This window comes from Apteryx rowi, unplaced genomic scaffold (genome assembly GCF_003343035.1).
Source record: "Apteryx rowi isolate R43461 unplaced genomic scaffold, aptRow1 scaffold_17, whole genome shotgun sequence".
NCBI lineage: Eukaryota > Metazoa > Chordata > Aves > Apterygiformes > Apterygidae > Apteryx > Apteryx rowi.
The window spans coordinates 2,976,583-2,991,726 of record NW_020447974.1 but is presented as its reverse complement, the minus strand read 5'-3'; the positions used below and the strand labels follow the sequence as shown (position 1 = coordinate 2,991,726).

Here is a 15,144-nt window from a genome sequence, read left to right as displayed (position 1 = left end):
GTGCCGGGGGGGGGCGGGGGCACATGTGGCGCGCGGCGCTCGCGACGGCTCGGCGCCTCTCGCCGCAGGGTCACCAACGGCGGTAAGACCACCCTGACGCGCAAGCTCATGCAGGCCCTGCCCAACTGCAGCGTGGTGCACCAGGACGACTTCTTCAAGGTGAGCCGGGCCTGGCCGCCCCCTGCGGGCCGGCGCGAGGCGCGGGGGGCCCCCGCCTGCTTCCGCCCGCCGCCCCGGCGCCGCCTCCGCGCTCCTCGCAGCCCCGCGTGGGCCGGGCCGGCCACGCGGCGCACGGCTGAGCCCCCGCGGGCTTTGCGTCCTCCGGGAGGGCCGTGCGGCGCGTCCCTGTTGGTGGGAAGATAGAGGCGCAGGCCGCTTTATCTGGGGCTGGTTGCTGCTCTGTATCTGTTGCAAAGAAACCTGGTGGAGGGCTAAGATTCCCCTTTGTACCTTGGCGGGTTATTACCACGGCTCGGATCTCTCACCTCCGTTTGAAACGGGCCTCCCGGTTGCTGTGCTGACCAAGCTGCTTTTTCTTGAAACTGTTTCAGCCTCAAGATGAAATAGAAGTTGAAGATGGGTTTAAACAGTATGATGGTAAGGCTTTGTTACAGAGTTATCAAACAAACTGTAACTCTCAAAGACTTGAGTATTTATTTGATTCTTTATGTGCATTTTTTTTGTACTGACTCTAATATTAGATGATGCTTAATTACTACTTAGTGATTGCTATATGTTTTGTTTTAGTGATTAGTGCACTGGATATGGAAGCTATGATGAGTACCATAAATGCTTGGATTAAAAACCCGGTCAAGTTTGAACGTTCTCATGGGATCAATAACACACTGGATGCCCAAATCTTACAAGATACAGAGGGAGGAGATGACACCATCCACATCCTTATTGTTGAAGGCTTCCTACTTTACACCTACAGGTATCAAGTTGTGACTTTTTTTTTTTTTACATGATTTAGACTGGTCAGCATTCAAGGGAATAAAAAGTTCTGTTCTAAACCAAGAGGTAGCAGCTGATACAGGCTAGTGGTGAGTTTCAGTGTCACAAGTCTGAAGATAGCTCTAAGTATAGGAAATGGATGTAGCTTTACTTTTCTATTTCTTACTACTAATCAAATAGATTAGCTGTAACCACTTACATGTCTCTTTCAGGCCATTGATTGATGTGTTCCACCATCGGTACTTTCTTTCCATTCCGTATGAAGAATGCAAAAGGAGAAGAAGGTAAGTTCATCTCTAAAAGTTCTTTTCCTAAGCCAGTAATGTCTTACGCAGTTCAAGATTTAGTTTCTTTTTAAAGATTTTAGATAAGAAAGGATAAACACTAATGTAGCTACTGTGCTAGACAGTTGTAGCTTCCTTCACTGAACAAACCCCAAAGTGTTCTGCCAAACTATTGTATGCATGAGACTAATGTTCAAATTCAGCATAGCTCTTTGAATAGCTTTATCATTTTCCCATGATCATGGTTTCTAGGACTTCATCTATCCTGGGGTTTTATATTTGGCTGTATTGTTGTACACATACAGTGTTCTTAGTGCAAATGAAACAAGTTAAACTCTGAGAACAGTTAAGCTTCAGTGGAATAAGCAGCCAGCTATTTTGCCTGCACTTCTGCTAAAGCTTTAAGAGAGGGCTATTCTTCAATGGTAAGTTTAATCTTTAAGAATCTTTTCTTTCCTTTTGAATCCATCAAAATCCAACTGTTCTTGCTACCTCTATTGCAGCTGGTGCCAAATACTAACTTCTGATAAGCTCAAAAACTAAATTGAAGGCAATGGGCTTAGGCTAGTGCTTTGAGTGCTTTATGTACAACTTCCCTAAACTGTAATTGGACTACTCATGTATAACAATGTCTTAATATAGTTCAAGGAATTACACTGTACCAGATCCACCTGGATTGTTTGATGGCCACGTCTGGCCTATGTATGTAAAGCACAGGAAGATAATGGAAGATCTTGGAGTTGATGTGGGTAAGTCTTTAATGACAAAAGTACTTTTATAAGACTTTTATGAGAAAGTGCTTTTCAAACCCAGGATGAACATTCTGGTAAAGTGAGAGGGATTGAAGCAGTGGGATGGACTGTATTTCCCTGAAACTAGTTGAGTTGCGTACTCCTTGAATTAGAATTTCTGTAAGCTGGCCAGATCTTATTATAGCTCTTTTTTTAAACATTCTTACTTTAAGTGCACTTGAATGGAACAAAATCCAAGGAGGAACTGTTTAATGATGTGTATGGACAGATTCAGAACAAGATTGAAGAACTCCTTAATATGCAGGTACCTGTTGATCCTTATAACTCCAACTCAAAGGTAGTGGTTTAATTTTAAATGAATATGTAGCCCTTATAAAGGCTAGGTTGAAAAGCATGAAGCTGTAGCTTAGAAATGTTCATGTTTTCTGTTTAGAAATAAGCTGCTATTGATTCTTGTGGGTGAAGAAGATTCCTGTTTGCTCCAAGATGTGTACTTACCACCACTAAAGTTCCAGCTTCTGTGAAGACTCTCTAACTCTTGTTCAATCTTTCCTTGAAACTCAGTTAAATATGGTCATAATTAAAGAACATTTCCCCCTGTCACCAGTCGTCTTAATTTGTGCTTGAGACTAGCATCCGCTTTGCATGTGACTTAAGTCTTCTCACTTTCTCTAGCGGCTTCCCTTCACTACATTCTTAAACAGTAAAAGACTATCATTGAAATGACATGAAGTGGCATAATTATGCTAGTATATGCACTGCTTTAGCACAGATAAGGCTTTTATGAAAATACATTCTCTTCTCAGTAGAGAGTCGTTCCCCCTATCAATAACCTGCACTACCTTCTATAATTAGACAGCAACTATTAGGAGTGATTTGGCTCATACTTCAAAAATGAAAGAACGAGAGAATTTCTAGACCATTTTACTGACATTGATTTATTCTGTTAAATCCAGTGCACATTGATTACATACAGGCTACATCTTTTTACATCTTTTAGAGTCATGAGTATGTAGGGTTACATACACAACGGGTTTAAGTTTAATGATTGCAGCAGAAGATTTCAGTAGTGTCTTGTAGCTTAAGGCAAGTTCACACTTTGGTTCAAACTCCTGGGTGTGTGAAAGCATCTTAAGGCATTGGTTTAAGTAGAAGAGTGGTGAGAAAACAGCAAGGCTTAATCCCTAATGGGAGAAAATGAATCTGAGACAAAACCATGATTTAAAAATAAAAAAATAAAAAAATCACATCAGTCAACTAGAAAGTAGGCCAAGAGGAAGGATATATATCAATCCATTCAGAGACCAGTCCTTTTTCTTCATAAGTGTTGACTAGCATCAAGAACCAGCAGTTACTTTAAGCCCAGGTGCATTAGCTTCCTGAAAGGAGCTGGTCCTCCCCAGTAGCCCCTAGAAAAGCAGAAAGTTGTTTCATCAGGTTATATATGCACATACTGTCAAAGTGGGGGTTTCTTGGTTTGTTTTGAAGAGTAATCTTTGCTTCAGTTCTGTTGCAAATTGGGCAAGGGACGCCCTTCTGTGTAAGCCAATGCTGTTCTCCTTCCACAAACCCTTTTTCTTAGGGAAGTGCCCAGTATCCTCAGGAAGTCCAGGACTAAGGGCACGCTTTAGCTGCTAGATCTGCAGCACACAGTTCATAGTGCAACTGCTTCTTTTCCAGTGAGTTTTAAGTCAGAACACATATCCACCTGGCTTTATTCTGCATGAATTATCACAGCAGCTATGCCTGCTCACACTTAAATACTTACTTGAGCAATGCATTCCAGTAGAGAAGTGGCATCATATCAGCTTTCATATGGTACATGGTTACCCTCTCCTTGCTCTGGTCAATGGGAAATGTCTCCAGTGGCTGGGCCTTGTAGTCAAACTCTGCTAGAATCACCTTGTTGTAGCCTGTGACTAGAGGGCAGGAAGTATATCCGTCGTACTGCAATGAAGAATATACCTGTCTAATTATTCTGAGTAAAGTCCACGTGCTGAAATATTGCAAGCTACATGATTAACATTCGTATTTCAAAGCCAGTTTCTACATTAGTACACCACTAAAAAAAGAAGAAAAAAGTGTATAGTGTTAATACTAGCAAGTTTGGGGGACTGCTAGGCCAGTTATGGCATGATAACCATAATATTAAAACGTTGTCTGTCAGGTTGTGCATTTGCTTAGGAACACTGCTTATATTAGTACTGACCTAGAACAATAGGGATTTGTCTCATTAATTGCCAGGAGTTATTGTAACCAGCAGAATAGGTGACTAGTAGACTAGGATGAGCTAGTGCTGGCTTTAATAGTATATAAACAAAATCTTGAATATAGTCATAAGAACTTCCAGAGGATCACAGCAGTATGGACTATGATATTCAGGTTAGTATTCTCAGGAAAATTCATTCAGAAGCCATATGTAAAATGAGAGCAGTCTCTTAAAGAGAAATTATACGTAGTCAGAGGCACGACAGTGCCTGTAGCACAAACAAAACCAGATCCTGCCGCTTCCATTTAGCTCCTCCTTAGATGGTAAGGTTCTATACAGGGGAGGCAAGCTGAATGTAGCACAGATCTGTAAAATTTGCAATCTTTTCCCCAGAGAATGGAGCATAGTAGTCAATCAATAGTTTTGCTCTGAATAAAAGCCACCTGTATTGTGGAAAAATCCAGCCTAATCAGCCTTTCCTATCCAGAAAGGGATACATGTTTAAGTTGGCAGAGAACTCAGAAGTCAATGAATTAAATTGATATTATTTTTAAAGACAGTATCAAGAATATGAATTACGCAACTAAACGACCATTATGATATACAGTACTTAGCCAGTTCTTCAGCACCCACATTGCTGACATGAAGCCCTTTCTGTACACTTTACACTGGCTTAGCTTCTTGCTTAGCAAGACTTCCCACTAAGAGTGGAGAAAATACTCAAGATAACTTTTTCCTAAGAGAAGATCTCTAGGTACCTTTTTAGTTGGTAACTGGTTCTTCATTACCATGGAAATAGTTTTATCAAGCACTCCAGACTGGGCAGCTACATAAAAGATAAAAACAAGCGTATTGAGGCTTTGCTTCACACAGTAATTATTGTCAGCACTAGAGCATACAATAGTAGCTGGGCATCTTGTTAATTCAGCTGTAATTGAACTTATATTTCAAATCCATTTGTGAATTTTACAATCCCAGGTAAGAATCCCATATGGAAAATTCCATACTGGAATAATGCTTTGGCCTTATTGTTTCCACCATGCGAAGGCTTAACAAAACTTGAGCTATGCATTTTTAGCAAGTATTCTGCTATGCCAAATCATACTTGCTCAGTCTTCCCAAACACTAAGCATTGAAGTTTCATTTGTTTTGTTTCATTTTTACTGCTGCACGGGAAGTACTCCAGCCTCATTTGCTGGAATAGTTGAACATACTATTCTTTGAGTCACACCAATAATACACCAAACAGGCTCTGGCCTTTCTGTATGCATGCGCACACATGTTCAGCCTTATATTTTACATTGCCTTTTAGTTCTGCTACAATATGCCTAAAGTGCTTTTATACTGGATCCTGTGGCAACAAGTACAGAACACGTGATTCTTCAGTAGGGACTTATCAGTTAGCTGACATGTACGTGTGAGCTTCTAAGATACAGCAGAAAGTTTTGTTACTGAGTAATGAAGGAACACTTCATGCAATTCTGTGAACACAGAGAAACTAGAACTAGTTCAAAAGTGAGTCATTTAGAAGAGCACTATAATTGTGGGTTAATAGTATCAATGTGGTGGTACCTAGCTAACTGTACTACAGAAGTTGGCCCAGGAGACTTGGTCTTTTTGAAAGATGGAAAGAATTTAAGTCTAGACCTCAGAGTAACAAACTAAATATTTAATCTGTCTGGTTTAAAAGCAGCATACTGCCACTCCCACCCTTTTCATTACACACACACACCCCTTTACCTATAGCTGCAGCGGTTTTTGATGTTGGAAGGTTGGTGCAGTCTCCAATACCAAATACATTAGGATACTTTTTATGTTGTAGAGTTTCCGTATCTACATCTACCCAGCCAATTTCATCGGAGACAGGACTGTTGATGAGTACATCAGGTGGCCCCATTGGGGGGGTGACATGAAGCATTTCATACTAGACAGAAAGTAAAGGTGCTACATGAATGGTTTATCAGAGCAAATCATACCTGTGTTGATATAAGGCAATGAGAACACTGTGAAGAGGTTTTTTTTCTTTTTTTTTTTTTTTTAACAAGTATATAGAGTGAAAAATTTCAAGTTATCTCAAATTTGAAGTGCATCCTTTCCGAATTCTTCATTAACATGAACCTTATCAGGGAACTCCATTTAAGACTGGCATAACAAGAACTTCCCTTCCTCCAGGTATACCAGAGATATTCTTCAGTTATATTAACAAGACATACATAACTCTGGGCAGGATTTATGAAATATTTTTTTCTTCTCTCCACTTTAGTTCCTAGCTTTTGACTCTTCAGCTGAAGTTAGAGACTGACATTTGCCAAGGAGGCAAATGACAGTATATAACGGAGCAATAAATATTATGTTATTATAATGTGGTAGTTATGTTTCAGTATATATAAGGAAAAGAAATAGGACCAGACTAGAGGTCTGAAAGCTCCTGACCTGATGAACTTCAGTGACTCCTGGTTTGTCCAAGTTTTCAAACACAGCTTCCTGCTTGTCTGCTCGAACTTCAACAAGGTTGCGTCTATAGTTAACAGCAATATTCCTCTCCTTTATTATTTCAAGCAATGCATCAGCATACTTCTTAACACCAAAAATGACACCAAGTGAAGTATTGAACATTATGTTTGCTTTGGATCGTTTTCCTGTCTGTGAAGAAAGATTAGATTAGCATTTTCTATCTAGAAGGTGTGATAAACTAGCAGAAGCATCAAGAGTTGAGAACTGCCATGCTACTGAAGAGCCAATAACACTGTTAGTGCAGTTCAATTATTAAATAAAGTGTTAACATTAGAACCCTGGAGATACAGCTATTTCAGATCACGTTAGAAGCTAGACAAGCTAATCTTTGCTGCTTCTGAGCGAGACACAGAAGTGCTTGTGAGAAGAGGTGGCTGCAATTCACTGAGCGACATTACTGCGTGCAGGTTAAGCGTTTGTATGAGCTCAGAATTATACAGTGCTCTGAAACCTTCGGTTTGCGCATTCCTCAGGTACTTGCCTAGTAGGCAGCTCATGAAACTTAAACATGTATGAAGCCTGACACGTCCACTTGAGGCTGTCTTTGTTCCCACAAAGCTTGCTTTAACAGACTGGCTGTGACTCCCCACACAGACAGAGCACGACATGGAACAAGCATAGCCACTTTGCAGACTGGCGTAAAGACAAACAGCAGCAGAGGTACTGCACTCAGTACGCAAAGCAACAAGACCGACTTAATGCCCCCCACTGATTTTAATGCACCTCCTAAAGTTTTAAGTTATGCTGAGAACAGTGTTGGATCTGTGGCTCACGGGTAGTAGGGTAAACAGTTCACTCCTTATGAATCCTGAATCCTACAATTTTCTCCCATATTAAATATATGCTAAATATTTCTGTACAATTCAGTTAGCTTCATTTAGTATATGTTAATAATAGAAATACTAATTCAGTCGCTTTTATTTAAGAATCCTGAGTCACATTTCTCTTGTGTGCTTTTCATTCATTTTAAAGATAGTGTAAACTCCTCAAAACAAGCCTTCCTTCTAGCTGTCGGAACAAGCTTCAGCAGAGACAGTAAAATACTTACTTTCCTCCAGTAGGCCTCTGATAAATACATGATTTTCTGAGGAGCCCCTGCACATTTCACTGGAGTGTTTGGAAAAGTAAAGATGGCATTTCCTTCCTTGAAATCTTGCAAAGCTCTCCATGTTTTCTCCACTGTATGAACTGAATAATTGGAACCTATTTTAGGGTGATGAAAACCCTCAGGCAAGCCTTTGATCTAAGAAAATAAAAATAAGGTTTAAAATACAGGTGGCAAGAATTTTGTTTTCAAGTATTAAATACAGACTTGTGATCTGAGAAAATAAAATTAAAGTTTAAAATACTGGTGGCAAGAAGTTTGTCTTCATCTTCAAATATTAAATGCACACTTGAGAAACAGCTATTTAAAAGGCCTTTGGCAAAAAGGAAGTCTGTATACACTAGCTAGTTGGTATTTTTGAAAATAAGTCTACCAATCAACCAAAGATATTTCCATTAGATTTTAGTAGACGTAACACTTACGGAAATGACAATGGTCTGCAAGATCTGTATCGTAAGTGTTCAGTACAGAACCAGACCAGAGCTTTTGTAGACTAAAGCATGAAATTTGGAGTAAGAATGCATAAAGTCAGTGCCACTTCACCGTAAGTGAAAACCATATAAAAACAGCATTATGAAAATTCTGAGGTGAATGAAACTTTTCAGTAGGCAGTTGCAGACGTGTATTTTGTTTTAGCTGAACTGTCTCCACTAATTATTTCCCTGCTACTACTGTGCCTGAGCCCCTGTTTGTGAGGAAGGCAGTCATCCCCATTTTGAAAGTAAGGGATTGCAGAACCTCAGTGAGAAACCTGATTCATGTTATATGCACTGCAATGTGTTTGGGACATTACACTCCACACCAGAAAGTATGCTGTTGGTGAAGATATAATTAAGAGAAATCATGCCTATTGTTAAACTGGGCACTTTGGTTTTAAAGTCATAAATCTGTTACTATGAATTTTATTCACTAAATTCACTAGATCTCACTACAGAGTAGCAGTGATTAATTGTATTACATGGCTTCTTCCATGGAATACTGAGTTTAGTTTTCTCAGGTTGTACTGTATAGAGATTTATATGAAGGCTGAGGGGGTCACTAAACACAGTGCAAATCCTTATTCCACTCATCTGATCACCAGAGTTTATCTGCTGTGACTATAGTTAACTAGACTAGCTCTTGCTTTACTTACACCTTGGGAGCTATTCAAAGAGAGACTCAAATACATTATTAGCAACCACACTATATTCTGGTCAGGTTATACCAGTAGAGTCAAATTGCTCAAACATATTTTGTGTTTCTCTCCTCCTACGTATTGCTAAGGTCATTCTTGCTTCAATACAACCGTATTAACGTTTTCCTTGAACGCGTACAAGAAACCTAATGGATGGGAAGGGTCCCAGGGCCTACTTAAACACAGCCTTGATAACGCAGCTGGCTCCTTTTGAAGTGCACCCTTTAAGAAAGGTGGTGGAAAGTAGGGCAAATCACTCAGGCAGGGCAGCTTTTTACTAACTGCTGTATTTTCCCCATTTGTGCTTGTATTGGAGATGCTTTGGACTGCAGTCACCGTACCTCTCCATCTCACTATTAGAGACCGCACTGGGTTCCGAATTTAGCTTGCTGCCCCATCAGCTGGTATTGCCACAGAGACACAACAAAGCTATCTTAAAAGAGCTTCCCAAGAGGAATTTGGGTTACTACAGCCAGAGCTATGGAGAGGCACACTAAATTCATTAGGCTGTCTTCTGGCTCTTTAATTTGTACTAGTGTTCAGCTTCCTGTAGTACAAAAGTGTACCGATAAGCCATTTACTTTAAGTGACTCATGAGGGCATGTGATGCCATTAAAACTCGTAAGAACAGGATTACTGTAACCAAATACCTTTTCATAATGCAGACTGATCCCAAGGGCAATTATCAGATACTTGTAAGATATCTGTTATGTAAGAAAAAAAAATATTTTAGACAAAACAAAACATCACGTTGAAGTAAATTTAAGTTTTTTGAGAACATTTAACAGTCACAAGAGAAGGGGATGTAGGGAGTATTAGTAAAATAATGTTAAGCTCTAATAATTTATTGTTACAATGCTAACCGCATTAAGAGTTATACACATGACCTTCGCTACACATGAAACCAAGCGTTTTGAGCAAACTATTCCATCTTTTGTGTTCAGTTCACTATAAAGAGGGAAATGCGCTACGATGACAATATTGTAAGTTGACGTTATTCTAACCTAGTTATCCGCAGCAATTTTGATTATAAACAGATTCTAGGATCAAGTACTTTTCATAAGAGTAAGCGAACTTCCCAGCCTCTCCCCATCAGAGAGTTCCATGGGGACCCGCAGCAGGTGGACAGACAACTCATGACACGGAACAACAGATTCAGAATAACATTTTTCTGACATTATTACCTTTTTATCATTCTCCAGCCAGACACAGTTCTCATCTGGATCCAACCCTGTAACTCGAGATTTGATCCAATCGACGCCTTGAGGCATTACACTCTCGGTTGGACGTGCAGAAGTTGCCAGCTGCTTTGCACCAGCACCAACCAGAGTCCAGAGTGGCTGGTAGTAATGAGTCTGAAAGAAATGTTTAAATCGACTTTTAAGACCTGTTTAAGTGGACTTTAAGTTGAAGGTGCATCACTCCAAATAGGAAGCAATTTGCTCCTAACACTTTATTCTTAACAAAAGAATCTACATAAGCGACCAGGAGCCTTGTAGGACAAAGCTGGAGGGACAGAGGCATCTTTAAGATGAAGCAACAAATTTCATGCAAAGCCGTCTAAAGGCTAGCAAGTTGGCTTCCTCTTCCCAGTTAAAAACATTCGGGGTTGGGGAGGGATCAGAACCAGATCAAACTGGTCACATACATAAAACGCTTATTCTCTTCACACTTGCACCTAATGAAGATTTACCTTACTTGGCTCAACAACAGCCACATTTCCTGCCCCCACTTTCCTCTTCATGCGAGCACTCATGGTGATTCCACCCGTGCCTCCACCCAGCACAAGCACTTCGTAACAATCCTTGGCAGCACACCTGGCTGCCGTGTGTAAGCCAAGGCAGCTCATCTTCTGCACGCCTGGTTTCAGCAGCCACACACCAGGACGGAGACAGGAACAGGAGGCTGCTACCCCAATCGTTGACATCTTTCAGTAAGCGTCAAGCTGCAAGATAAGGAAAGGCACCAGCTACAATGAGAGCAGGCAGCATTTATATTAATTTATATGGCTAAATGAGTCTCCAAGGCAAGAATTAGAATACTAAACACCTTTGTGGCTGTTAAAATGTTAATTTTCAAATTGACTAAAATCAAGTTGAAAATCAATTCTGGTCTCTGCCAGTAAATTGAAATTTCATACGGGCAAATGAATTTTAACAAAAGATAAGAATATTTTCCACTTATTTTGGCAGGAAGGTGTTTCTGATCCTATAGCATAGGCTGTAATATTACAGTCGTGAACAGATGGAGTGCTACAAGAGGAAACAAGGATTTGTTAGATGCTGCAGATCAGAAATACTGAACAAGTTAGTTTTGTGAATATACTGAGTGCCATTCCACTAATCGTAATGTGTCAGACAAGGAAATAAATCCTTACATTGGCATTTTAATGTCAACATGTACAAGCATAAGCACACATCAACCATACCCATTCTCCCCACCTCCTGGGGCCCATGCCATTAGGGTAAGCGTGCCAACTTTTACAGTGCTTTCAGTAAGGGCATATGCCTTACTCCTCTCTCGCAGGAGATGTAACGAGCCCTAAGCATGACAGGAAAACAAACTAAGTTCAATGAAACAATAGCTTATCCCTTCCTAGATTTGGGATCTTTAAGTATACCCAAAATATTAAGATTCAGTTCTCTGTTCACAGTCACCTCTTCGCATTCACATCAGCAAAGCAGCTGGAGGCGAGGGTCAGAGACCCATACTTACCTTTGCTACAGCTGCACCTTGTCACCTGACAAACAAGAGCTAGAACCATAAAGCACGCTGTGCCTTCCCACCGGCAACCCGGGACAGGGCAACTTTTGTTCTTTAGAAGACAAGCAAGGTCAGTCTCTGCAGACACGTCCCCCTCCCTGCCTCTGCTGGAGGGAACAAGATCGCTTCCTGTTATAAATCCATTCTCTACACATGCTGAATATCAGTTTTTAGCTTTTCAGTAATAAAACAGGTATAAACTAATTTTAGTTTAGTTCCTTATCACAGCACTCACAATGGAGAATGAGTCAGTATTACCACCTGAAAAAGTAACTTATGGCAAGATCTGCATGTATTGAATTAGCTGCCCCACCCCCCTTTGGATAATTCCTTGAATCATCAGACAAGGATTCTAGCTTTTCCACTTAAAAAGGATAGAATTCATTAACGGTACTTACAGAGAAATACTGTTATGAAAATTTTCTGAGGCCAGAAAATAGACTTCAATAGACTTGCACCAAATAGACTTCAAGACTTCTCTGCTTTATCCTGCTATGCCAGACGCAGGTCAGCAATTCATTCTGCACCTTCACGTGCTATCTTAACCACCCTCCCCTCCAAGCACCCCAAATCTTTGCCAAGTCCTATTATTACCCCCAAAGTGCAATTGCTTTGGGAAGGAGGAGGAAGATCTGGGAAGTGTCCCCTGTAAAAACAATTTTAACCACTCTCTTTTACAGGCAGTTTCCAAGATGCAGCCATGTTTCTCCCACCCCCTCCCCACTCAAGAAGCAGCCCTAGAAGGAGTTAGTTTCCTGTTGGAAGGCTGTTCATTACACATCTAGTGCAGGCAGGGGGTTAAAGATGCGGACAGACCACTCCAGCAGTTGTGCTAACCCTAGAAAGAAGAGTTACCGGGTAGAGATGTCTCCTGCTCTCTCCGAGTCGGAAAGAATTGCAAAGAATAAGTTTTGCAACTTCCTTCTGTGACACAGTTTTAGGAGGGACATCTGCTTCCGGAAGTTCACGAACTCGGGGTTTTGGTCTGGGTTTTACTGAACACACAGAACAGGCTGACGACACACAGCGTGCCCAGACCACGAGAACAAGCCTCCGTTTCTGCAATGCCCTGAGTAAGGAATAATTAACCTCTCTGACCAAAGAGACTGCAAAGTAAGCACGCTTATAAACACACACGTGAGATTTACCTTAACTAACAGCAGTCTGATAGATTTGAATGCAGTGTTATCCTGCTTATAAGTTGCTTTAGAATATACAGAAACAAATGTCAATTTGAAACGTCATTTGCAGACAGAAGTTTTAAAAGAAACACCAAAATCCTTCATGCTAAACTCCCAGGTTAGCAGCTGTAGAAGGACTGATTAAGTAAACAGTACATCAACCCTGCAATCGGGAAATAAAGGAACAGGAATCAGAACAAGAATGAAAGAAAAGTAGAAAATTAGTAGATTAATCTACTGAATTGAGCTGAAAATGTTAAGCTTTTACAAGTACCATTTTAACATAGAGCACACTCACTGCAGCATCCTTTAAGCTATGGACAACAAAACATCACAGACAATATTAGCATTACACAGCACAAAATCACTTTCCTAATGAAGAACTGGATACAAGTCTTAAAGTACTGACTGGTAAGTGACCCTTCAACCCCGGCTGACTCGCACCGTGCGCGCGAGAAACTGCATTTCTACTGACAAAGCCACCCACGGGCTTGGACTTTATCTTCAGACTTAGACAGTGACCACCACACTTGCACTCATAAATCTCTTTCCCCTTTTACTGTCCCCTATTTGTAGAAGGGTGAGATTCAGAAAAGCAGCATTGCATTGGTGTGCTCAGTAAACACAGACCGTGTATCCTGCATGCTTTTTGAATAACTCTGTTGAATTAATCCTGAAGAAAACATGTGTTGAAACTGCACAGTTAAGACGAACCAGGAGAGCTCAGTATTATTTAGTACTTGAAAGCCAGCAAGCAGGTTAAGTTAGTACAAATAATTAGAAAAACAGTGACTTTTCAGTTAAAAAAGAAATGTCAGCCAACACTTTTCCAGAATTAGTGGCTTAAATCCCATTTAAGAGATTGAGAAAACAAACACAAGAACTAGCTTTATTAAATTACTCTTAAAAAAGCAAATTAATGACAATACTACAAGCACTGTGGAGGAAGTGAGCTGGTCACCAGCAGATTCTAAAAAACTTTCATTTAAAAGAAAAGCTTGCTGAAAAGAGGCTTATTATGTAATGCATTACAAATTAATATTTTTGAGCATTTTAACCAGTTCCAATCTCTATCCAAGAAAACGGCAAATCCAACAGAACAGGATAAATGTTCCTCAGCCAAGGCACAAGGCACCACCTCGGCTTCTGTGCAGAACCCAAAACAGAGCGTCTAAGATCCACCTCCAGCGGCGCTGCTCGGTTGGCACCGCAGCAGAGGGCACGCGTGTACCTGCAGCGTGTGTCTGCCTGACGCACCGCGGAGGCCAGAACTTGAACCGCTGCAGCCCCTTCAGCACCCCGCAATTAAGAGCACAGACTTAGAAAGTTAAGGTAGCTCAGTTAACTACTGAAGCAGTAATTTAGGCCACAAGAACCTGTGCCACCTTCTTTTTATGCTCCCACTGCTAGACCCCAGCAAAGGGATAGAAATGCATCTATTAAAGCCCCTGCTGCTATCTACCTTCCTGCCTCTAAAGAAGCTCTAGGTGTGAGAGTCGCCCTTGGCTGCAGCAATCCGTGCACACATGGAGACACAACAGCCACAGCTGAATAAAATCAACCTCTACCCTAGCACTGCACAACACGCACAGGTTAAGTCAGAAAGGTAATGCTGGCGATCGCAAGGTAAGTGGCTAATCACAGCCAAAGTTCAAGCTGCTCTCACATGCATTTATTAGATCCACTAGTTGATCTATCAGCAATTTGCAATTAATTCCGCAGAGGAATTAATTAAGCAGAGGAAGTCTCCCGGAGCAGGCTCGCCCCAGCCCCGGGGGGCTCGCGGGGCGCAAGGCGAAGGGAGCCGGCGTGTTACCGGCCCCGCGGATCCGCACGCGGCTCGGGCCAGGCCCCGACAGGCCGCTGCGGGGAGGCGCAGGGCGCGAGCGCCCGGGATCGCTGCACGTTCTTCCCCCGGGAATATCTGCTGCGCGTTTAGCTTACAGGAGCGGCTCCTCCGCGGGGTCAGCCAGGAGGCAGTTACGAAACTGCCTGCCGCAGGGGTTGGAACAGGAGGCTGGAAAACCCTCGCTGGTGAGCGCGAAGAGCGCCACAAACGCCCCCCGCGCAGCCGGCGCACATGGGCGCTCGTGCGCTGCCGCCGCGCCCCGTCCGAGGCTCCGGCTTGCGGCGCGCAGGGAGCCGCGCAGCTCCGCGGCAGCTCCGCACCTGCCCGCGCCGCCCGCCCGCTGCCCCGCGCTCCGGGCA

General features: G+C 41.9%; 2 protein-coding genes across 5 annotated transcripts; one reads left to right on the top strand and one right to left on the bottom strand.

Annotated features, from left to right (window-relative positions):
* The first annotated feature begins 15 nt into the window (after nt 1–15).
* LOC112963530 (nicotinamide riboside kinase 2-like) lies at nt 16–2,593 on the top strand. Its single transcript, XM_026060676.1, has 7 exons — nt 16–159; nt 552–597; nt 748–934; nt 1,167–1,238; nt 1,881–1,987; nt 2,203–2,294; nt 2,424–2,593. Exons 1-7 carry the CDS (start codon nt 109–111, stop codon nt 2,427–2,429), a joined length of 561 nt encoding a protein of 186 aa, XP_025916461.1. The 5' UTR covers nt 16–108; the 3' UTR covers nt 2,430–2,593.
* Nucleotides 2,594–2,905: 312 nt separating this feature from the next.
* SQOR (sulfide quinone oxidoreductase) lies at nt 2,906–15,057 on the bottom strand. Of its 4 annotated transcripts, none has more exons than XM_026060663.1 (12): nt 12,611–15,057; nt 12,154–12,244; nt 11,708–11,862; nt 10,686–10,937; nt 10,177–10,347; nt 9,643–9,696; nt 7,762–7,956; nt 6,633–6,842; nt 5,940–6,123; nt 4,958–5,025; nt 3,759–3,937; nt 2,906–3,399 (listed from the first exon to the last, which is right to left on the bottom strand). In XM_026060663.1, the coding sequence occupies exons 4-12, from the start codon at nt 10,917–10,919 to the stop codon at nt 3,342–3,344; spliced, it is 1,353 nt and encodes a 450-aa protein (XP_025916448.1). In that variant the 5' UTR covers nt 10,920–10,937; nt 11,708–11,862; nt 12,154–12,244; nt 12,611–15,057; the 3' UTR covers nt 2,906–3,341. The 4 variants fall into 4 exon arrangements, with proteins under 4 accessions (XP_025916448.1, XP_025916451.1, XP_025916450.1 ...); XM_026060666.1 differs by having other exon boundaries at nt 12,154–12,824; nt 14,881–15,057; XM_026060665.1 differs by lacking the exon at nt 12,154–12,244.
* Nucleotides 15,058–15,144: the final 87 nt, after the last annotated feature.